This window comes from Penicillium arizonense, assembly GCF_001773325.1.
Source record: "Penicillium arizonense strain CBS 141311 chromosome Unknown PENARI_contig005, whole genome shotgun sequence".
In the NCBI taxonomy this organism is placed as follows: Eukaryota; Fungi; Ascomycota; class Eurotiomycetes; order Eurotiales; family Aspergillaceae; genus Penicillium; species Penicillium arizonense.
The window spans coordinates 1,195,478-1,217,964 of NW_019173282.1; the positions used below are offsets into that span (position 1 = coordinate 1,195,478).

Sequence of the window (22,487 nt, forward strand, 5' to 3'; positions counted from 1 at the left end):
TGCTACGGTCGGATGGTCTCTCCAGGTCCAATATACTCAACTTTCGTAGGCGGCGGTCACGACCACGTAAATTCAAAGAGCCCAAGCCAACGTTGTCAAACACCAAGCTTGTCTCAACGGAAAACCAAACGAAGTCCGGGAGGTCAGCTGATCTTCGCTGATCCGACCCTCCGATCGTCCGGTCCGTCGGGTCCGTGCGTCTGAGATCTATGTAGATCCACGACGGCTTCTCTATCTGTCTATATGTCTTCCTATCTCCGGTCATCTCTCCGTTTCTTCCGTTTCTGATCCCTTACTAGCGTCGGAGCACCATGACCGGACCCGACAAGCCAACATATACATCTTTCTTTCATTTTGAAGCTGTTCGGTCGCCCACTATTCCCTGTTTCCGTGATCCACCTGAAAGAAAGCCCACAGGGGAAATCAATCACTTGACTCGAAAAGAATTTAAATGGCAGAGCAACGCTGGATAGGCTCATAGAGAGCATTTTACTTTGACTTTATTTCACACCTTGCCGTAAGGATGTCTTCTACCGCAAGTTCTACCAACATCGCCCCAAGCCAACTGGAGGCTGGCCCAGAAAAGAAGGACGACTCTATGATTGTCGACTGGGAAGGACCTGATGACAGTGAGAACCCTCGAAACTGGTCACCGCGCAAAAGATGGGGGCACGTCGTTATCATTTCGATATTGGCCTTGATTACGTATGTTTCAGTACTCCGTGCTTAGTTCCTCGTTGATCGAAGCGACCACATGCCGTGCTTTTGTACCCTTGTTTCTTCTCCACTGCATCCATGTCTTTTGTGGCAGTCGCTTACGTATTCTCGAAAAGCAACATGGCCCCCACAATGTGTGCACCGGGGGCGAAGGATATCGCCGCGGATCTCCATATCACTTCTACAGTTGTCAGCACCCTTACTGTAACGCTCTATGTTCTTGGCATCGCAATTGGCCCCATGTTCACGTCACCATTGAGTGAGATGTACGGTCGGGTGCCCGTTTACCACGCGGCCACGACCATATTTGTCGCCTTCATCATTGGTAACGCTTTGAGCAAGACCACCGCCCAATTCATGGTCTTTCGATTTATCTCGGGATGTGCAGGCGGCACTCCAATGGCATTGGGCGGGGGAACCATTGCGGACATTACCAGCGTGCAGCAACGGGCGGTAGCGATGGCATTGTTCAGTATGGGACCACTTGCGGGGCCAGTGAGTGTTATCTTCTGTTTGCAAAGTCTAAAGCAAAGCTAATTTCGCTTTCAGGTGCTCGGTCCCGTCATTGGGGGCTTTCTGGCGGCCGGTAAGGGCTGGCGTTGGACATTTTGGCTTCTTGCCATTCTAGGCGGGTTTTTCGGGTCCATTGCTGTGCTCGTTCTGCGGGAATCACACCCCAAAGTACTACTAGAGCAGAAGGCCGCTTATCTGCGGGCTAGTACGGGGAATTCCAATTGGCGCTCGAAATTAGACAGCACCTTGTCACCTCGCCAAGTCCTCCTGCAGGTACTGGTCCGTCCAGTAATGCTTCTTGTGCGGTCACCCATTCTCTTCGTGATATCCCTTTACGTGGCACTGGTGTTTGGTGTGATGTATCTGCTCTTCACCACATTCACCAGTGTCTTCGAGGGCCAGTATGGATTTTCGACCTCCATTTCGGGGCTCACCTATCTCGGACTCGGCGTGGCGCTAGTGATTAGCATGGTGCTTTTCAACTTGCTGAACGGTCGCGTTCAGGCGGCACGCATGAAAGCCGACGGCGTGCAACAACCCCGCCCTGAGTACCGTCTTCTTCTCATGATCTGGTTTAGTCCGTTCGTGGCCGGAGGCTTGTTCCTCTATGGCTGGACGGCATACTATAAAGTCCATTGGTTTGTTCCCATTCTTGGCACAAGCTTGATGGGCTTTGGTGCTTTCTTCGTTATTGTAAGGGTTCCCTACTTGATGGTCACATCCTTGTTCTCTGTTGCTAATATGTTTCAATCTAGACACCTGCACAACTGTACCTGATCGATGTCTTCGGGTCTGAGGCCGCGGCATCAGCCTTGGGGGCCAACAACCTACTTCGGTACATTTCCAGCACATTCTTGCCCCTTGCTGGGCCCGCAATGTACAGCAGTCTGAACTATGGGTGGGGAAATTCGTTGTTGGGGTTTATAGCGTTGGCATTCGTTCCAGCGCCTGTCCTCTTCTACAAGTACGGAGAGCAGCTCCGTGCGAAGGCGAGCGCCTAGATTAAAATAACTTGATGGATCCCAAGCGATGTACTTGCTTTAGCTTCGGAGACTACAAGGATAACATCGTTTAATATAGCGAAAATTCCCGATGGACCAATTAATTAGCGTGGATTGAGAAATTAAGTTAGACACGAGGCTCACGATGTCACCATATGCAACCTGCAAGCTTAGTCTAGTCCCTATTCGGAGTATGCAGACGATTTACGGAGGGTTCTGTCGTATATGCGAAGGCTACCTAAGCATCTTCAGTCCACGAAACCGCCAAGACCCACGGAGGTGGATCGGCGGGTAAGTGGGAAGCCCTTCACTCGTCCCGGATCAGCCTCTGGTTTGCCTGATCGACGCGTCCCACGAATCACCAACTTCATCTCTTCCAGGCCTTAATGGACCCGTATCTGCCAGTGCAAGTGACTGCATATCATATGTTATCATCGACCAATAGCTCCCTGCGTGAACAATTAGGCGATCTGGCGTTTCCAGACAAGGCTTGGCCTGACGGAGAGTGCAAACACACTAAGTACATGCTCTGGGCTCGTTAGGTAAAACCCCGTGGGGATGTCACCTGGGCACCTGGGCATCTACTTGATTTACTTATTCAACAAATCAACAACGTTGAATAGAACTTCATTGTGTGATCAACACGATGAGCACACTAAGCCCAATTCCCAATGGCTGTTCCTCTGCTGCCACGCCGCTGCGGGCTTCATGCGATCGATGTCGTACACAAAAGCTACGATGTGTGCCCTCCTCCGAAACGGACTCTTTTTCGACATGTCAGCGCTGTCTGAAGGCTAAAGAACCTAAATCATGCACCTTCAGTCGACGACTACGAACTGGAAAGCCGAGGGGGAACGGAGAGTCGGACAAACGACCGGGTCTATCGCGCAGGGAGCGGAGCGCATCCAAAACGTCCGTACCGGGCATGAGCGTATTCACATTATCCAGTCTATCTACCCCGGAGACTGCATCAGATGAACTGGCTCGGCCGAATATGCCGTCACCCATGGGGCAGGAACATAACACACATGAGACTTTCCCATCTGTCACGTTTTTGGGGGGCTTATGGGGTCAGGATAATTTCATGCTTCATTGTGCGCAGAGGGACCAGATAGATGCGCTTGCCTACCTTGAGCCCGTAACTGGCCAACCGGACGAGGACCCCTGCAGCTCCGACACAAAGGAGAGCTTAGACCTGCTTGCAGGGACAGCATACGACGATTTAGCTGGTTTCCTAGACAGTGCAGGCCCTTGCCCGTCTCCGCCATACACTATTGACCCAGATCTAGCCCTGCAATTGGATATGGACAAGAGAGCGAGCATGGATCCCCTTGCAGGAGAGAGACCCAACCTACTAGTCGATCTCTCCACTCTTCTCTCAAAAATGGCCCATTACGAAACCCAGCTTGCAGATTTAGACGGGAGCAAGCTAGAAAACTATCCAATCGGGGATGCTCTGTTTCTCTCCAAGCGCTTCTACGCGATTATCACAGACCATAGCCATCTACCCACTATCAACGTTTCATCCGACCTAGACATGCCAAGCAGACTGCTCACACTCTCCTGCTATATCACGCAAACACGAATATACTCCGCTGTTTTCGCCTATCTCCGAGAGCACCTTTCAAAGCCCTCGGACCCGTGCTCTGCCCACAGACCCACACACTTCCCACATTCTTTGATGGCGGATATAAATGCTTACCAGGGATTGCGACTGGGTCAGCTACAGACAAGCTGCATGTGCGTTGGGTTTGAAACTGCCATGCGTACTAAAAGAGCTGTTTCTATGTTGCTAGATGCGTTGAATGATATTGAGCGAGCTCTGGGATTGCCGGGGACATTCCGGGCGGCCCAGTCGCAGGTGTCGAGAGAGATGTCTCAGGGGACGACGGTGGATACGGTGCCCCTATTTGATGAAAGTGTCATGACGGGTTTGGAGAATGGACGGTGGCAGAAGAAGATAAGAGAAGAGGAGCGGCAGTTATGCGATAAAGTTGAGGATGTGGATTATTTGCTGCGTAGTCTATTAGCCAGTACTTAGATGGCTGCTTCCAAATACTAGATGTAATCCAGTCCGAATGCCTTTAGATAGATATATTCTCTAAGAGGAAGACTGCCATGAACAAAGCCCAGGCAGCCTTCAAGTTTTCCAACAGCTCTATGAATGCAATCCCGATTTTTCTCTACAACCAAGCCGTATACATCCAATCGCCGGCCGGCCAAGCACTTCATACACCGATATTGACTTTGGTCAAGCCAGTTGTGGCTGGCCAATGCACATATTTCCAAAATGAGTTTTTGGTTGAAAAGTTGGCTGTGGCTCGGAGCAAGCCCTTTACGGCCTTGTTTGTCGGGATCGGCGCCTGATTAGGCGCACTCCTTTTGAAGTTCCGATGGAATTTTCAGTAAACTGTGGTCTGATGTTGGTATTCGGCGTCGGCCAAAATTTTACCTGAACAGGAATATCAAACTATCGACGGGCCGGGGCGCCGAGGGCCATGCTGGGTATGGATCATACCTTTCATAGATAGAAGGAGAGTGCAATTCCGCCTTGGGGTTCGCAACTGTTGATACACCAATATCGTATACAATAACTACCCAGGAAATTACTTCTGAACGGCAAAACTTATAATGCCAATCCCTACGTCTGCGGTAATTGTAAGTACCCGTCGCCCAAAACGCAATCGACACCAGCTAAACAATCCAGATCGGCGGGTCCGTTGCCGGTCTCTTGCAAGGTCTACAACTAAAGCGTCAAGGGGCGAACGTCATAATCCTTGAGCAGGATCCCTCCAAAGACCGCCACAGCCACGAATCAGGTGTATCAATTGGACCGACGGTAGTGAAACTGTTGGAAAAATATGACGCCACAGGTCGACCAGCCGCCATCCCAGCTCGGTTCCTCAGCTTTGCATGGAGGCAACGGCTTCGCGTTGCGAGTATGGTTTGGAACCATAATATGAGCAACTGGGGTTGTCTTTACCTCATTCTGCGTGCAAACTTTGATGGTTTTGAATCACAGACTGTGCCTCAGCCACCGGCTCCGAAGGAAACAGATGGTCTGGTTGAGTATCGACCTGGCAAACGTGTGACAGGTGTCACCTATGATAAGGACAAGGGCCTTGTTCATGTCGAGTATGTGGATGTTTTGAAGGGGGACATCGGCAGTGTTAGCTCAGAGATGGTTATCGCTGCTGATGGTGTGCATTCCACTGTTCGGAAGATTTTGCAGGTCCCCACGCGTAGGGATTATGCTGGGTATATTGGATGGCGTGGGACTGTTCCCGAAGCACTGCTATCCAAAGAAACGGTGGAGTATTTCTCCAATCGACTTAATTTCACATTGATGAAGGGGACATATTTCATTAGGTAAGGCGAGAACCACCTTTCCCTCTTTGAGAGTCATTTCTTCTTGTTCTCTTTGCTGCCACGTTTCTAACTTTTTTTCGACAGCTACCTCATCCCAACCGAAGCTGGCGACATCCAGCCCGGTAAACGCCTCGTCAACTGGGTCTGGTACTTCACCGTACCGGAAGGATCACGAGAAATGGAAGAGATCTTCACAGATGTCCAAGGAAAGACTCATACTAACACCGTGCCACACGGCCAAATTAGACCCGAAATCTGGTCCAAGCAGATAGCTCGTTATGTGTCGGGTATGACACCACACTTGGCGGAGATTGTCACCAAGACGCCGCGACCGTTCGTCACAAAAGTTGGTGAGTCTGAAGCGACCCAGTCAAGCTTCTTTGATGGGCGACTTGTGCTGGTCGGGGATGCGTTCACGGGATTCCGCTCTCATTTGGGGATGGCGTCCGAGCAGGCCGCGCGTCATTGTTTCCAGATGGATCGTGTTTGGAGGGGAGAGATCACGCAGGAGGAGAGAGATCGCGAAGCGACGTTTTATTCTAAGCGACTTTTGTTGTTGAATCGGCTGATTGGGTTGACTGGATTGGGCTTTGTGTGGGAAGTTTGTAGGGTTGTAATCGCCTATCTGGTGTTGATAGTTCAGCATCGACTCGGTTCGGTGTAGGTGATCGTTAAGACTTGGCACTGGAAATGCAAAATTTTTTCTATCCTTGTTGACAGATGCGGTGCGCATTCCATGGTTTAGTATAGAGACACTGTGTAGATATATTCCTCTTGTTCGTGAGCATGGCAATCATTTTAACGTTGTTCAGCAAGTGATCTGAAATATATTAAGCTTGACATTTCCCTCGAAGGCCAGTGAGAGATTAGCCTTGGAAGTGCTGCATCCCTCAGGTAAGCTTACTCTGTTTGGACGAGATTCTGATTGATCCAAATGATGCCACAAAAAGCTGAGAAATTCAATTGGTACACTTTGCTTCTGGAGATAATACCGTACAGCTTACAAACTTGGATACAGATAGCCTAGTCTGATCTAGTTCCAGTGCTTTCCAAAGAATTCCAACACAGTCTTGTAACCCCGAATATACTCTTCCTGTACTCGGGGATCAGACAGATCAGCACGGGCAGCCATCCAGCCATGGACTTGATCCCCAAATGTCTCCACATGATGAGGCACCTTCAGCTTGTTTTCAAATTGCTTGACATCTTCAGCTGGATCTTCCCCCGACGCCAGTAGGATATACGGCACTGGGATCTTCTCCGCCCCAGATGGATCAACCATGGCCGGGTGGCACGCGGCAGCAATATTGAAAGGATTGTCCTCGCCAGACGTCACAATCTCAGCAACTTTACCTCCCCAGCAGTACTATTCCAGTCAGTATTGAGAAGCTGACATAGTGTAAAAACAGCTAACTCACCCCGATGAGTCCCCAGGAGGTAATAGATGGATTTGCGGCCCCAAGGGCGGCAACGTAACCAGGCAAAGCAGCCGCAGGACCTTGTGGCATATTCTTACCAAACCACTCACTTAAGTCCTTCTGCTTTTCTTCGGTGTTAGGGGGGTACCTAATTCCGGCTTGGTTAGCGGTTGCTCCTTTAAGTGGGGCGGCAGCACGTTTTACCATTCAGCAGGGCATGGGCTGCCGTTGAACCAGTCAGGCATGAAGACCTTGTATTTCTGGTGATGATCGCTAGCTGCCAGGATGTCGGCGCCTTGAAGAGTCTGATCAAAGTAGCCGAAGATGTCGAAAATAGCAACAATTCCTTTGGTAGCTTCCTCTGGGCCGGTCACATCTGTATAGGTCTATGTTAGCCCGAGTCGTAGCAAAGCTAGAGGAACGCCGTTGGTATTTACAGCTTTTTAGTCCACCGAGCTCCTCATACGAGCCTTTAGGGACATAGCCCTCCGAGACAACAGGTGGGATATTACAGCAGGCCTGGCTGTGGCCATGAGTTGCCTGCATTGTAGACATGGGTGCGAGTTGAAGTCGATTTGGATATAAAGGGAAGTTTCGGGATGAACAGCTAGAAATTCCGGATGAACATGCCGGGCGAGATGTCGGCCTTATACATGTCTGCGATGCGATGGCAGGCCCTCGCGAGCTAGTCAAGCTAGTTCTCGGCGCGTTCAAAGGCGCGACCGAAGCGCGGTGCGGGAGTCGAAGCGGGGGAACCATTGCATCAGAATTTACCAGGGTACGAAAGATAGAATGGCGACTTCCGATTGAATGCAATACTCGGTCATCTTATATCGTTTTCCAGATGCGGCAACGGAGGAGTCGGAGGAAACGGAGCATCGGAGAGCCCCTTTTGACTATCACAACCTCTCCGCGGCAACGGAATCGATGAATACCGAATAACTTCGGGGTGTGATTTCTTCAAACTGCGATTAGTGCAACAATTGACCACCCATAGACTAAAATAAAAAGTGCCATGATCTCACCTAAAGAGCATTCTCAAGTGTTTACTGCCTTGCCATTTCAAAACAACTCCAAATCTTCCTATACTATCCAAAATGACATCCGGAGAAGTCGGTCCATTGACGTCCACCTATCTGTTCAGCGCAACAGTGAACTTGGGAAAGGCTCTCGCTCCCATTCCGCTCCTGGAAGGCGGCAAACGCGTCGTCGAGCCTATTACCGGAGGAACCATCTACGGGCCCGGATTTAATGCAACCATCGACGGCGGAGTCGCTGCTCCGATTGTCGTCACGAACAATGGGACCACCACTCAAATCCCTTTCATCTATGCCTACGGCCACGCAAGCGATGGATCACCGTTCTACATCGAGGAAGTGGGTATCGGATCTACTGCCACGCAGAACACTCGTCTGATTATTCAAGTCAGTGGGAAATATGAGGGTTTGCAGCAACTCTACATATTGGGACAGCCCACTTTGAATGAAGATCGGACGGTCGGACAGGTGGAATGTTGGAGCGTGCCTTTGCCTTGAGTTTTTGTGGGGTTTTTTGTACATATTTCTAATCCCCTATTTCTATCTCAACTTGGATCTCGATAACTTCCACTTTATATTGGATCTATAGAACGGATGGTATTCGGTGAATTCCCATGTGTATCCAGCAATTTGATCAGGTTTGAGGTATATCAATCACGCGTGAAGATACCGGCGCGGAAATATACTTTAGAGCTGGCATGACATTCATGGTCTGGTAAAGCTGTGTCGAGGATAACTAAATTTTCGCTGAGGCACCTTATAGCTTTTTCCACCCCTATACTAAATTCCAGAGTCATCCTGCTCATATGGAGCACCCGTCGACCAAACCGACCATTTACTGCATGTTCTGTCCAGATTCTTCCAATCGCCCATGGTAGCAGATATGGAATCTTGTCTTTCTACAAACTCCAACGCAAGGCCCATGCTCGAGTGCCACGCGATATGGCAATGAACCAGCCACGCCCCAGGATTATCCAATTGGAAGGCGAGAGCAAGATATCCGTGTGCTGGAAGTACCGCTGTATCCCGACGGACTGGGTTCTTCGTCTGGAATGAGGACGAGGTCCCGTCCCAGGTGGTATTCTTTTGCGCGAGAATCCAGAAATCATGTCCGTGGAAATGAATAGGATGAGCGATGCTGGCATCATGTCAGTTATATTATTCGAGTTTGTCATTAGGGACAAAGAGATTATTAACATACCCTCCGAAAAAGGTAGCGGCCTTGTTCTCGATCACTAAGACCGCCCATTCATCCTTGTCATCTGTTTTTTTCTACAATATTTGTCAGTCATCTTACTCTTTAGGATATGACAGAAGGAACGGGATAGAGATGAAAAAGGAGAACTACTCACCTCAACCTCTACCACGTTGTAGGGCGTTGGGAATATGGACTCTTGTTTAAATATTCGCTGAAGAGTCGGCTTTCCCCAATCCAGCACCAAGCTACTGCTATTGATGGTCCACTGGAACAATGCAGCATGAGTGAGCCGAACATTGATGTCCTCCACGGTCGTTGCAGTAATGCTTCCCACATCAAGCTTCAATCTCGGCACCAGATGGGCTTCCGGTTCGTCATTACAAGACAGCGGGGCCACAATGGAGGTAGTACTGATTGGGTCCTTGTTGCTACCACCGCTGTAGCGAACGATTCCCGTTGCAGATTCAGGATGATCGTTGGCAACACCCTGGCAAGACTTAACCCAGCCTCCTCGCAGCCAGTAATCTCCCGGTGTGGCATTGGCCTCGACGATGATGTCGTATCTCTGACCCACGTTGACGATCACGCTGTCGGCGACATACGGTTCAATGGGAACAAAGTCATTGGCAATCACTGTGAGTTTGTGATCATCGATGCTGAATTGAAACTGGCTGTCGACCGCGACGTTGATCAAACGCAGACGGTGTTTCTTGCCTGCTTCGAAGAGCATCTCGAACTTCTTTCCGCCGCCAACGCATTTGACATCCGACTCGTTGGAACAGTCGAAGGTGTTGGTTCCATTGATCAATGTCGTGGTTTGAGAATGTGTGATGCCGAATTTCTGCTTGGTGTCCCAGTCGGTGAATGACGGACTGTGCGACCAATCCTGGAGGAAAAGCGATCCTAAATCTTCATCGTAGTCGGCAGTAGCCGGACCGTGGAAGATGAGGGGACCAAACAGGCCCTCGGTTGACTGAAGAGAGAAATGACTATGGTACCAGCTCGTGCCGTACTGCGTGACTCTAAATTGGTAGGTGAATGACTCGCCTGGTGAAATGGGACATTGAGTGACGCCGGGCACTCCATCCATTTTGTTGCTTCCGCGCAAATGCACACCGTGCCAGTGTACTGATGTGCCATTTGACTCCATGTTATTGGTGACGTGGACTTTGAGGTTATCGCCCCAGTTGGCGACAATGGGGGGACCTGGCATTGTCCCGTTGAACGTCATACAAGGACGTTCATAGCCATCTTGATTGCAGATTCCCTCCTGTACAGAGAGCCATACTTCCACGGTTTCCCCAGTGTCCGGCGCAGTGGTGTAGTAATTTGTCTCGGTGTTGAAATGTCCCCAACAACTGCGGCTCGTGGGTGTATTTTCGCAAGGTTGCTGTTCATATATCCAGTGGCTCATTTGATCTACCTCGTTGGCACCGGCATAGTGAGCACATGCCACGAGAGCGCACAAAGGGAGGATTTTCGTCCTCATGCTTGATCTACTGAGTTCTGCGTGTTGTAGGAGAAAATACTTGTATCTTTAGAACTTTTTGAGAGGTCTTTGTGGACGATCGACCGCGGGGAGTATGATAGAAGCCAAAATACAACACTCAATTCATCAGTGTGTTAGGCATATCTTGTGCGAAAATTCAGCCGACTGCCGCACAATAAGTCCAGGTTCGGTCGGAATCGACCATTTTCCAGGAAAGGATGATCTTTGAATCAAACCGACTAGCGAAAATAGAAACAGTAGATATTCGGAGGTCAGCCTAGGAAATGATGTTCGGAGGTCTGCCCAAAAAGGAAATTCGGCATCATGCATGATATCGTTCGGGGAATTTTTAGCGGACATCAGCAGATGTAGAAAATTCGACCAGGAGAAAGAATGCGAAATCTTCCTTCTGTTTAGCAAAGCTCTGGTCTTCTGTTTCATATCATTCAAACCAAGCGCACGGCGGCACTGTCATTTGATTCGATTTACCTCCGCCCTGTTCATCACAATGGTGACCAATATTGGCGTCCTCTTGTTGTCATTACTTGCCTTTACGATAGGCATAGAGGCCGTGTCACTTCCACTACCATTACGAGTCGTTCATCAGTTCTCTCTCCCAACTTATCTCAACAGCATTTTCGTCCGACCAAATGGCGATATCTATGTGACAACAGTATGGCCAAACGCATCCATATACTGCGTTTCTGATGCAAACACAGACACCCCAACTGCATCACTCGTCCATACCTTCGACGAAATTAATGCCGCGACGTCGATTGTCGAAACAGAGCCAGATGTTTTGGCCTTCCTGGGTGGCAAGCAAAGTAGCCTGGGAATGGGAATCCCTGGTACATTTGGGGTGTGGCAGCTGGATCTTCGTCCCAAGGCACATGGTGGCGAGCCTATCATCCAAGAGCTTGTGCGCATCCCAGAAGGCGGCTTGCTTGCTGGCATTGAAGCGCTCCCCGACTCACGAAGTATCGTGCTCGTGAGTGACTCCACTATGGGACTGGTCTGGAGAGTGGACACGCGCAATCGGAAATATGAACTCGCCGTCAAGGATGATGAAACTATGCATTTCCCTCCATGGGCAGTGACTCCATTTGGGATCAACGGTCTTCATATTCTGAACGGGTATCTCTATTGGTCAAATAGCTACCTGGCATCCGTGTATCGCATCGCAATCACCAAAGATGGATACGCAGCGCCGGGAGCTCACGGCGAGCTAGTCAAAAGAATCCAGGCAGTCTATCTTGATACATTCTGCCTGGGGCCCGGCGATAACGACACCATCTGGGGTGCCACTGATGCAGACAATCGGCTTGTTGCAGTTACTCCAGATGGCACTGCCACTTTCGTTGCTGGTGCGCCGGATGAGATGACATTGGCAGGATCTGTAGCTCCTGGATTCGGCACTTTACCTGGAGATACCGATACGTTGTACGTTGCGACATCGGGAGCCATGGTTTTCCCTGTCAATGGAACGATCATCGAGGGTGGCAAGATTGTCGCTGTCGACACAAGGGGCTTCCTTCCGAATCAAAGTACGAAGGAATCCAGACCTGTGATCGGGTTTAATTTTCCATCAGGCTCCTGGCCTGAATATCTTCTGCAAATACCTATGAGATATCTCTCGTACCTTCTTAGATAGATATTTCGATTTTGATGAAGCCACGTATAACACAAACGATTTGATGGGGAGCGAAGTAACGATACTGAGGGAAAACTCGGGCATACAGCGAGATCCCGCCTCCTGTTATTGTGCACTGTTGTATATAATCAATATCATTCCTCGCATTATCCATGCCAAAAGCAATACGTCTTGACAGGAACCTCAATGTATGTCATTAGGAGGCAATGAGGTTCACTTTACCAGACGAAGTGACAGAAAGCCTGAGTGTGTTACAAGACGATGACTACATCTTAAAGGGAATTAGAACCATTGACTTAAGTAGAGTTTTGTGCATACGAAAGACAGAAAATATGAAGTTGAACTCATAGTTGCCATTCAGTCAAGTCTCCTGACTATGTGTGTGGATCGCAGCGCTGACATGCCGATGCGAGCTTAGCCTCACTAAATTTAGCATAGCTGTATAGGCCAAGAAAAGACCATGTGTCATGCCACAATTGAGTATGGCACCACTATGGGCACTTAAATGTATATAATAAAGAGATCCTCCCATGACTCTCCAGAATTAAGGTGCTGCACATGATAGTGCCAAGACTACCACCATGCTATCAACATCCCCCTCGACATGCATCGTCCATTCGTCTATTTCTCTTCCTGATCTCTGTCGATTGTACTGAAAAACACCCGTCAAAACTCTTCACTGCCATGTGAGCATGTGCCTAAATCTCCGACATTCTCCAATGGCACGTGCTAGCTCTTCTCACCGATCGCTCCGAAGGGTTCCGGCTTTCTCCACGAGCTTGATAGAGCCAGCCAGAGCTCAACATGTTCACGGGAGTTTGAGGATCCGACACCGTTCGAAAAAGAAGTGGATCCGGCCAGAGGCTTGGGTCGGAGATCCCGTTCCGGGCCTCTCCTTTCCTTACTCTGCCGAGTATGAGGTCATCGATGGGTCAGCGGACTACAGTATACTGCCCACGGATATGGCAATATGAGCTCGCTTCGACTCCGAGTTTATACAAATAACTCTGGAGCTAGAAACTTTTACTTCCTTCTGACTGACACACAGTGCTAATCCATTGACATGCATCCCCGGCCATTGAGCGGAATGTTCCCTTTCCGCCGGCAGGCCTTACGTCTGCGGGCTCCCATACCTCGATATCCTGTCTATTCGACAGGCGCATTCTCCCCTCGTATTGCTCCTTCAAGTCAAGCATCGAGCCGAAGATGCCTAGCAACGCAAATCGACTACACCGTCGCGGGCCCTCACTCCGACAACCAAAAAGAACGAGTCGTCATTCTCGGGTCGGGCTGGGGTGGGTATAACCTCTCGCGCAAGCTATCCCCGAAAATATATTCGCCAATCATCATCTCTCCTCGCTCTTACTTCGTGTTCACACCCCTCCTCACCGACACAGCAAGCGGATCCCTAGACTTCTCCAACATCGTCGAACCCGTGCGTGATCCGCGCGCCAAAGTCAACTTCATCCAAGCAGCTGCACGCGCAGTCGACTTGAACAAGAAGACCATTCTATGCGAAGCAACGGTTGTTAAGAGTGGCGTCACGGAGTCGCCGCGCGTTGGGGGAAATGAGAGACAAACCGAGGAGGGCCCGGAGACTACAAACATGAAGCCGATGCAGGCGCAGCGCCAATGGGAGCAAGGCGAATTATTCGAGATCCCATATGACAAACTGGTCATCGCAGTTGGCGCTGTCAGTCGTACGTTTGGAACGCCGGGCGTGCGAGAGAATGCGATGTTCTTCAAGGATATCGGAGATGCCAAGAGGGTGAAGCGGCGTGTGCGGGAATGCTTTGAGCTAGCAGTCTTGCCGACGACTACCCCGGAAATGCGGAAATGGCTGCTGAATTTCGCCATCGTGGGAGCTGGTCCAACTGGCATTGAGCTTGCAGCTTCCCTGCGAGACTTCATCTACGCTGATATGATGGCGCTGTACCCGGCTCTGAACGAGATCCCCAAGCTCAATCTCTATGATGTTGCACCCAAGGTGTTGTCCATGTTTGATGAGTCACTGTCTCGCTATGCGATGGAGACGATGAAGAGTGAAGGTATTGATATCAAGACCTCTCACCACGTCAAAAGCTTGAGGTGGGGCCCGCCGGGTGCCCCTCCACCATACGAGATGGATCCCAAGCGCTGCCTGACTCTGACCACCGAAGAGGAGGGCGAGGTCGGCGTTGGCATGTGTGTTTGGACAACTGGAAATGCCATGCCCAAATTCATTACCCAGTCACTCGATGCGGTCGACCCCTTTCCTGCAGACTCGGTCCTCAACATTGAAGGGTCTTCCGTTACTCCTACTAGCGCGGAGCAAGCATGGAAATTCAAGAAAGCGCCCAAGAAGGGCCCGCTCCTAGTCGACGGTCACCTCCGCGTCCAGCTTGAAAATGAATCTGGACAGACGGCAGTTCTTCGAGACGTCTTTGCACTTGGCGACAATGCCATGCCAGAGACTGGTGCCCCGCCAGCTACAGCACAGGCTACTTTCCAAGAAGCCAAGTGGCTCGCAAAGCGGCTGAATAAGGATGACATGGCCCAGACACCACCCTTTTCTTTCAAGAATCTTGGCACGATGGCCTACCTCGGCAATGAGAGAGCGTTGATGCAGATTCCTCATGAGAATGATGGAACCATGAATAGATTTCTGCCTGGTGGTATCAAGGGACGTACGGCATCACTTATATGGAAAGCGGCATACATCACTATGAGTATCAGTTGGCGCAATAAGTTGCGTATCGCGTTCAGATGGACTTTGAACAGGTTGTTTGGAAGGGACGTGTCTCGCTTTTGAGTGCAAATACCATGGAAAACTGGCCTTGCATATCAGGTCCGTTTAGTTCTCTTTTCGAACATACCTAGATACAAAAACCCGAAAAATACCCTTAAAAGCCTACAATTGATCACATCAATAAACAACGAGTAACGAAATGACGATTCTTTTTCAGTTGTGTATATATAGCGGTGGGCGAGCTGCAGTCGTACCATGACCAGACGGCTTTGAAATAATCTTTTATTCTGCTATTCCCATCGCCGGTAATCTACGAGGTCTTGATTTCTGATTTCTCAAGGAGAAAAAAGCGAGCGCTTTATAATCCAACCATTCCAAGGTGAACACTCCGATCTAGGGAGCATGGGCACATGTGGTCAATGTATCATTGATAATGGCATCAAATTTCAAAGTGAACATGGACAATTCAGAGGAGTATTGATATCCAAATGAAGGGCCATATTAGAATAACCCCTTCCTCATTTATCTAACCATAATAGGTAAGGCGTAGTAATTGTATTTCCCGCGCATTATTTGGTAAAAATGCATGCATTACTTGGCAATACTAATGCATCGTGGACAGCCCTTAATATATATTTCTAGTACTTACATTTACCATGTAAACCACTAGTAAAAATAAGTCGCTTTTTCATATCTAGCTTATGTCTCCTAGTCTACAACCGACTAAGCCATCGCCGGCGAGCATTCCTACGCCCTAGGACGAGTCCCTAGTACGATCGGCTTAAGAAGCGCCGGGAAGCCCTATAAAAACCGTCGGATACCTCTACAAATAGCCTATGCGATGAAATTGACACGCTTTCTTCACAATTCTCAGGCAGATTTGGAAAATTTTGAGGTAAATTGGCCGCTGGCCGATATATAGGCTAATTCCTTATTTCGCAGAGTTTTCGAAATGTATATTAGGGACGGTCCTCAGTGCATTGGCATTGCCAAGTAATGATGCATTTTTACCAAATAATGCGCGGAAAATACAAATACCACGCTTTACCTATTACGGTAGATAAATGGAGAAGGGGTCCGAATAGCTTCCTTGGGGGTTTCCTTCTAATATGGCCCAAAATGAAAGTGAAGCTTCATATATGTAACTTGGCCTGATTTATGGGTACTCCGCTATGGACGGGGTAAACGCTACGCACAACCAACTTTTAATGCACGTCCCTTGAACATGGTCAATTCCATGGTCAAAAGTGCACCCGACACTCTGGAATTGCCCACAGCTATGCATACTCTAACTATAAGATGAACACATGCACGGTTAAATTCCAAAAAGGCACCGGGGTACGACTGCCCCACCCCTCGTGTCTTGTATGATTTTCTATAGCCGATTGAGGCAAAGTCCGTATTCATTTTAACACTAATAATTAGTACGTTTTTTCCACGTTTTGGGGGCCGTAAACCCGGTGTATCACGGGGATCGGCGGGAGTTAGTGAGGCTTGCACTAGTGGCGTAATTTTACAGGGGACTTGTCTCAAATTGTCTATAATCACGGATACAAGCGCGCTTATATTATTGCTAAGATTAATATTTGCTGGAGATTTCCTTATGTTTCGTTACAATATTGAATTTCTGACCCTGTGATGCTTACGTCGTATGGTCTAGAACGTTGAAAAAAAGTGACTTTGAGCTATCTATTCCGGAAAGCAGATATCTAATCAATGGAACAATTCACCGTATACCCAATACTCAAATGTCAATCCACAGCGGTAATCAAAGAATTAACCCAACTCAATTCAGACGAATCTATAACCCAGTTAGCTTTGCAACATCTCAAAATCAGGTAATGAACCACATACCTCATGACATAAGGACAGATACTCTCTCCACCATAAGAAGTCCAAATAGCCTGCTCACGAACCGGTGTTCCAGTATGAGCAGCATTGATCATCAATCCATCTTTGATAAAGATCCCAACATGGGACACACCATTCTTGCAATCACCGCCAGTAGCCCAGAATAGCAAATCACCCTCTTTGGCTTCCGAGCGAGGATACCGCTTGCCCATACTGGTGTTATATTGATCCTGAGCCACACGGGGAATCTTCTTGTCCAATGCTTGACAGAGAGCATACTGCGTCAACCCAGAGCAGTCGAAGCCACCGCCAGTTGGACCGTTGCAGCCACCGCCGCCCCATTTGTAGGGTAGACCTTTTTCTTTTTCGGCTGCGGCGACGATGGCTTTGCCGGTGCCGGTGCCGCTGCTGCCGCCGCCGCCACTGCTACCGCATTTCTTGGTTACGTAGCTGGAGCTACCGGTTTTGACATAGTAGTCGGCTACATAGCAGTTGTCGGTTGTCTTGTCCCAGAGCTCGTCGCCTTTGACATCGGTGCCGGTAGCTTGGCAAGTGACTGAGATTTCATCGCCCTTTTTGTAGGTTTTGACGATAGAGTGGCTTGTTCCGGGACCAGAACGGCAGTTGACGGTGTCGCCGGTGATCGGGTAGGCACTGACTGCTGGGATAGCGGCCACAAAAGTGACAGCGAGGAGGGAGATGAAATGCATTTTGAGTGATCAAGTGTAGATTTTGATGGCAGATGGGGTTCAAAGTTGTTGCTTTGCTTTTGTCTTTCAGGTAGAGTGAGTTGATGGATATCTGTCCAAGAGCGAGATATATCGACGGCTTTATAGAAAACCTCTGGAGGCAGTTGAAGCAAGCATTCCTCCGACTCAATGCCCGTGATTCTGGTGATCATTGAATCCATTGGTTATTCGTATTAAGAATGTAACCCTTCACTCGTATTCCAGCCGCAAACGCGATTTGAGGCCTGTAGTTTCGCAGAATGCAGCTAACCTGAGGAAGATCTACCATCGAGAGATCCATATATAGAGCCTTGGCGGCCCCTTGTTGAAGAATTGAGGGACCTTTCCTCGTAAGTTCGTGTTCCTGCATTTATACTTCTGCGGCGCCCACTGAAAATGCACGAAATACGGGATGGCCTAAAAATAACCCTGGGGTATGTAACCAAGCCTCCACGTTTGTGAGCTGCATAAATGAGTTTATTTTCCTTGGACAAACATTCGGCTAACATCTAACCTCACCCAGTCCCACTAATTTCGTCGGCGCAGCATCGCGAAAATAACTTGATTATTAGACCTACTTTCATGTCGATCGGGAAATCATTGCCAGGACTGAAAGTAGTTCGATCAATTTTATTGAAACCCCATAGTGGCTATTTACATACTGGGATGAACCTTTTCGCCAGCAAATATGTCACTGGACCAAGCAAATATAGAATGGGTTTCACGCCTTCCTTTACCGAATCACGGAACCAACAACTTTTAATGGCTGCATATTAAGTGAGGGATAGATATACATATTGTCCAACAATTGCTAAACTGTTGTGATATGGATGTTGGTAGTTCCTCTGACTTGATAGGAAAAAACTACTTACTGTAGAACGGCAAAAATAAAAACCAACCCTGGCACAGTAATTGTAACAATGTAACCCTCTTTGCTAGCGGCAAATCAACAAGAATAAGCAAGTTATACGAAACATGGGGGCCAGAATGATAAATGTAGAAATTCGCCCCCCACAGGCCCGAGCCCATAGACTGTGGGGCTATCGAAAATACCAAATGAACAGAATTCAGTTAAGCGGCACGGATCGCAACCGAATGAGGAGTGGATACAATTGAAGCCCAATACAAACGCAAATAAAATACGTCTTAATCATAGTAACTTACATTTTCAACAATACCTGTGCTTCTAAGAGTGCCAACTTCAACGGCGTAAGAGCTACCAACCTTAGCGCACGCCCTAACCTCCCACATGAACTTGTCGAGATGTTTGCCGACGCGGCACGGGATTCGAAAAGGCCCCAATGGGCGAGGCCCCTCCCCCTCCCCTGAATGTATATAGAAAAACATCCTTGTTGTAGTCTTGGCTGCCGTGCATATTGCATATCTCATCTATCCGTCACAACACACCAGAAAAGGCAACAAAGAATACCACGAGTAGATCCAATGGCCGCCGCTCAAGCCTCCACGATCCTGGACCAGCTCGCCGAAGCAGGCAAAGCCTTCAAACAAGATGAGCCCGGTTCACGAGAGGCTCTGATCGCACACAGCCGCGCGCTCGTTGCTGCATTGGAGATTCCAAGCGAATTTATCCAAAGGACGTTCTGGGCAGAGGTGAGATAATACCATTCCAATCATCATGACCCTCCATGTACAAAGTATTGTATACTAACAACCCTCATTCGAAGCCCGCTCAATCAGCAACAATCCGCCTAGCGGTAGATACAAACCTCTTCCAACACCTCCGTGACGCAGGCGCTGCCGGCCTAGATGCCTCAACTCTGTCGCAAAAAACCGGAATTGAAACATCCTTGCTCCAACGCCTCACCCGCCATTTGGTAGCAACAAACCTGCTCACCTACCACGAAAACGCATTCCATGCCACAGAACTAAGCAACGGCCTCTCCGAGGAACGATACCAACATAGTATCTCATTCTGCTATGACGCTGCCCGACCTTCGTTTAACGGGTTCCCCGGGTATTTTAAGAATAATGGGTATCAAGCGCCCACGCTTGGGGGGACGGACGGGCCGTTTCAGGCTGCTCATGGGACGGAGCTGAGTTTCTTTGATTGGCTTGTTGCAACGCCGCCGCATTTGAGGCATTTCGACTCTTTTATGTCTGCTTACCGAGCTGGTAAGAAGAATTGGTATGATGAGGGGTTTTATCCTGTTGCTGAGAGGTTGGTGAATGGGTTCGAGGGAGGTGAAAATGGTGAAGTTTTGCTTGTTGATGTTGGTGGGGGGCGTGGTCATGATGCTGCTGCCTTTGTGGAGGGGCTCGAGGAGAAGGTTGGAAAGGTTATCTTGCAGGACCGCGAGCCTGTTATTGCGAGTGTGGTGGGGAGTGGCGTGGAGAAGCTAGGATTTGAGGCTCAGGCTCATGATTTCTTTACGCCACAGCCTGTTGTTGGTGCGCGCGCTTATTCGCTGCATTCTATTCTACATGACTGGAGTGATGAGGACGGGGTGCGGATTCTGGAGAATCTCGTGCCGGCACTGAAGAAGGGCTATTCGCGTGTTCTTTTGAATGAGATTGTCGTTAGTGAGGAGCATCCTACTCTCGCAGCGACGAGTATGGATATGATGATGCTGGCACATTTTGCTGTGCGGGAGAGGACTGAAGCCGAGTGGAGGGGCATCCTGAAGACGGCTGGATTGAGGGTTACGGCGATTTATACGTATCCTGGTGTCGCAGAGAGTCTGATTGAAGCTGGGTTGGCTTAGAATCTTAGAAAACAGGGATCAGATATTGTATTTATGCACGATGAGGAGTTCATCATATCCGAGGCCCATGTATCAGATGCTCGGCAGATATTTGCCTCTTGCCTAATTTAGTTAGGGCTGCTATTCGAAGGATTCATGCGGGTCCATACTAGCTCGATACATGTACATTGGCACCTTTTCAATAATCCCATTGACCAGGCTGCCGGTCCTATGGCTGAAGATTTTGTTTCCCGGCCTCTTTCTCCATATTATCCCAACGGTTCCGTCGGCTATTTTCTTCATGTATAAATGACCTACCCCCAAACCCTGGCGTTTTTTTATGGGGTTGTAAGCCACATACGTTCCTGGCTATATCGGATCAATGCAAAATGAGCACCATCATCACCGATGTGAACTTCAACGAGACCAAAGCAAAGGAAATTAATGTCTGCGCATGGGTTTTCACCGGGATCGCGATCGGAACTGTTTTTCTAAAACTTACGACCCGGGCACATGTCAAGAAGCTGGGCTGGGATGACTTTTTTATTTTCCTTTCGCTGGTAAGGGGCGTTTGTTTGTATTAAGCCATGCAAGAAGCGGAGCTAACGGCACCCATTGTCCTCTACAGGCTTTGAGCATTATTGCTGCGGCGTTCGTTTCGTACTCCGTTACATTGGGATTGGGGCGCCACACTGCTGCTGTTATTGCGGAGCATGGGCAGGAGAGGCTGGCTTTGACGGCTTATTGGCAGATTCTGGGATATCGTATGTTTGGCATCGCTCAAGATTGAAGTATTTGAAAACTAACTTGTACAATCAGCCTTTAATATCGGTTCGTCCATTCTCAACTACGATGCTCGGAGTCAGACCGGAACTACAATACTAACCACACTTGCTGATATAGGCTCCTTCAGCTTCCCAAACATCTCAATCGCAATCCTAATCAGTAACCTCCTAGACCGAAACCCGTGGCGCACAGGATGTCTGTACACAATGACAACACTCCAAGTGCTATTCGCTCTAATATCAGTTTTCGTCATATTTTTCCAATGCACACCCACAGCCGCCCTCTGGGATCCCTCTGTGAAGGGAACATGTTGGAGCCCGAAGGTCTTCAATGACTACTCATACTGGGTTAGCGCATATACGACATTTACAGACATTGTTTTGGCCGTTGTGCCTATTCGCGCTTTTTGGAATTTGCAGATGCGGTTTTCGACCAAGTTGGGGATTTGTATTATGATGGGATTGACGCTGCTCTCCGCTATTGTTACTGTTGTCAAGGCTACTTATTTGCATCTCTTTACTGATCGGACAGATCCTTGTGAGTTTCTTCGCTTCTCATTTAGGGTGTCTAGCGTGAGACTTGCTGATGCTGGGATAGTGTTCAATGTTGTTCCGCTTGTGCTGTGGGGACTGTGAGTATTTTAGTTTCCATGTCATGTACTTCTGCTGATTCCCTTCTAGCGTCGAGCAGAATGTCGTCATTGTCGCTGCATGTATACCCACACTTCGCCCATTCTTCCGCAAGACTTTCGAGTCAAAAGCCTCTCATTCCGAAACTGGAAACCCAAGCTCAGGGGTAGGCTTCAAACTTTCATCCAACCCCTCTCATAGCGCCGTTAAACCCATCGGCTCAGAATCAGAACTTCCGCTTGAGAGATCAAAACGGCAAGCATTTGATGTTGAGAGCAATAATAGCCAGCAGGGTATCTGGCAAACACAAGAGATATCTGTGGAGAGTGATGAAGAGACGGACTTGGAGGGTGGACAACGCAGGAAGTACCAAGAAGTGGTACCAGCCAATCTGCACAGTGGAAAATAGCATTGATGAGCACAATAAAACAGATACCCCTTTGAAACATGAAAAATCTCGCATCTAATTTTCACGAGCCTCTGCCTCTTCCGTTCTATAGTTCGGGGTTACAGAAAGAGGGAATAAATACATAGAAGAGAGGTATTCTCATGCTCCTTTCCTTATGTGCATAATATTCAATATACTGCTAAATAACAAGTTGCAATAAATATCAATTCCAAGGTTAGCATGATGCAGCACTGTATACTGTAGTTGTAGAACACGCTAGGC

At 48.8% G+C, this 22,487-nt stretch overlaps 11 protein-coding genes across 11 annotated transcripts; 8 read left to right on the top strand and 3 right to left on the bottom strand.

Annotated features, from left to right (window-relative positions):
- Positions 1-523: 523 nt before the first annotated feature.
- Positions 524-2,231, top strand: PENARI_c005G00818 (MFS transporter; the record flags this gene model as incomplete). Its single annotated transcript, XM_022629555.1, has 4 exons — positions 524-705; positions 834-1,212; positions 1,267-1,923; positions 1,986-2,231. The coding sequence occupies 4 exons, from the start codon at positions 524-526 to the stop codon at positions 2,229-2,231; spliced, it is 1,464 nt and encodes a 487-aa protein (XP_022490164.1).
- Positions 2,232-2,902: 671 nt separating this feature from the next.
- PENARI_c005G09155 (uncharacterized protein) lies at positions 2,903-4,272 on the top strand (the record flags this gene model as incomplete). Its single annotated transcript, XM_022629939.1, has 2 exons — positions 2,903-2,953; positions 3,013-4,272. 2 exons carry the CDS (start codon positions 2,903-2,905, stop codon positions 4,270-4,272), a joined length of 1,311 nt encoding a protein of 436 aa, XP_022490255.1.
- Positions 4,273-4,862: 590 nt separating this feature from the next.
- Positions 4,863-6,462, top strand: PENARI_c005G07114 (uncharacterized protein; the record flags this gene model as incomplete). Its single annotated transcript, XM_022629840.1, has 4 exons — positions 4,863-4,889; positions 4,939-5,600; positions 5,685-5,950; positions 6,413-6,462. 4 exons carry the CDS (start codon positions 4,863-4,865, stop codon positions 6,460-6,462), a joined length of 1,005 nt encoding a protein of 334 aa, XP_022490213.1.
- A 171-nt stretch (positions 6,463-6,633) lies between these two features.
- PENARI_c005G02425 (dienelactone hydrolase family protein) lies at positions 6,634-7,573 on the bottom strand (the record flags this gene model as incomplete). The annotated part of the gene is made up of 4 exons (XM_022629619.1): positions 6,634-6,966; positions 7,019-7,166; positions 7,223-7,394; positions 7,456-7,573. 4 exons carry the CDS (start codon positions 7,571-7,573, stop codon positions 6,634-6,636), a joined length of 771 nt encoding a protein of 256 aa, XP_022490494.1.
- Positions 7,574-8,115: 542 nt separating this feature from the next.
- On the top strand, positions 8,116-8,553 carry PENARI_c005G02894 (uncharacterized protein; the record flags this gene model as incomplete). The annotated part of the gene is made up of 1 exon (XM_022629649.1): positions 8,116-8,553. One exon carries the CDS (start codon positions 8,116-8,118, stop codon positions 8,551-8,553), a length of 438 nt encoding a protein of 145 aa, XP_022490463.1.
- A 277-nt stretch (positions 8,554-8,830) lies between these two features.
- PENARI_c005G00098 (uncharacterized protein) lies at positions 8,831-10,742 on the bottom strand (the record flags this gene model as incomplete). The annotated part of the gene is made up of 4 exons (XM_022629524.1): positions 8,831-8,835; positions 8,895-9,193; positions 9,257-9,327; positions 9,408-10,742. The coding sequence occupies 4 exons, from the start codon at positions 10,740-10,742 to the stop codon at positions 8,831-8,833; spliced, it is 1,710 nt and encodes a 569-aa protein (XP_022490235.1).
- A 508-nt stretch (positions 10,743-11,250) lies between these two features.
- Positions 11,251-12,393, top strand: PENARI_c005G08462 (uncharacterized protein; the record flags this gene model as incomplete). The annotated part of the gene is made up of 1 exon (XM_022629903.1): positions 11,251-12,393. The coding sequence occupies one exon, from the start codon at positions 11,251-11,253 to the stop codon at positions 12,391-12,393; it is 1,143 nt and encodes a 380-aa protein (XP_022490547.1).
- Positions 12,394-13,480: 1,087 nt separating this feature from the next.
- PENARI_c005G09981 (putative pyridine nucleotide-disulfide oxidoreductase) lies at positions 13,481-15,184 on the top strand (the record flags this gene model as incomplete). The annotated part of the gene is made up of 1 exon (XM_022629978.1): positions 13,481-15,184. The coding sequence occupies one exon, from the start codon at positions 13,481-13,483 to the stop codon at positions 15,182-15,184; it is 1,704 nt and encodes a 567-aa protein (XP_022490528.1).
- A 1,728-nt stretch (positions 15,185-16,912) lies between these two features.
- PENARI_c005G04088 (C40 family peptidase) lies at positions 16,913-17,682 on the bottom strand (the record flags this gene model as incomplete). The annotated part of the gene is made up of 2 exons (XM_022629692.1): positions 16,913-16,922; positions 16,976-17,682. The coding sequence occupies 2 exons, from the start codon at positions 17,680-17,682 to the stop codon at positions 16,913-16,915; spliced, it is 717 nt and encodes a 238-aa protein (XP_022490288.1).
- Positions 17,683-19,143: 1,461 nt separating this feature from the next.
- Positions 19,144-20,423, top strand: PENARI_c005G09215 (uncharacterized protein; the record flags this gene model as incomplete). The annotated part of the gene is made up of 2 exons (XM_022629943.1): positions 19,144-19,311; positions 19,386-20,423. 2 exons carry the CDS (start codon positions 19,144-19,146, stop codon positions 20,421-20,423), a joined length of 1,206 nt encoding a protein of 401 aa, XP_022490514.1.
- Positions 20,424-20,791: 368 nt separating this feature from the next.
- On the top strand, positions 20,792-22,226 carry PENARI_c005G11075 (uncharacterized protein; the record flags this gene model as incomplete). Its single annotated transcript, XM_022630028.1, has 6 exons — positions 20,792-20,962; positions 21,031-21,166; positions 21,222-21,233; positions 21,306-21,725; positions 21,786-21,819; positions 21,869-22,226. The coding sequence occupies 6 exons, from the start codon at positions 20,792-20,794 to the stop codon at positions 22,224-22,226; spliced, it is 1,131 nt and encodes a 376-aa protein (XP_022490298.1).
- Between the last annotated feature and the right edge of the window lie 261 nt (positions 22,227-22,487).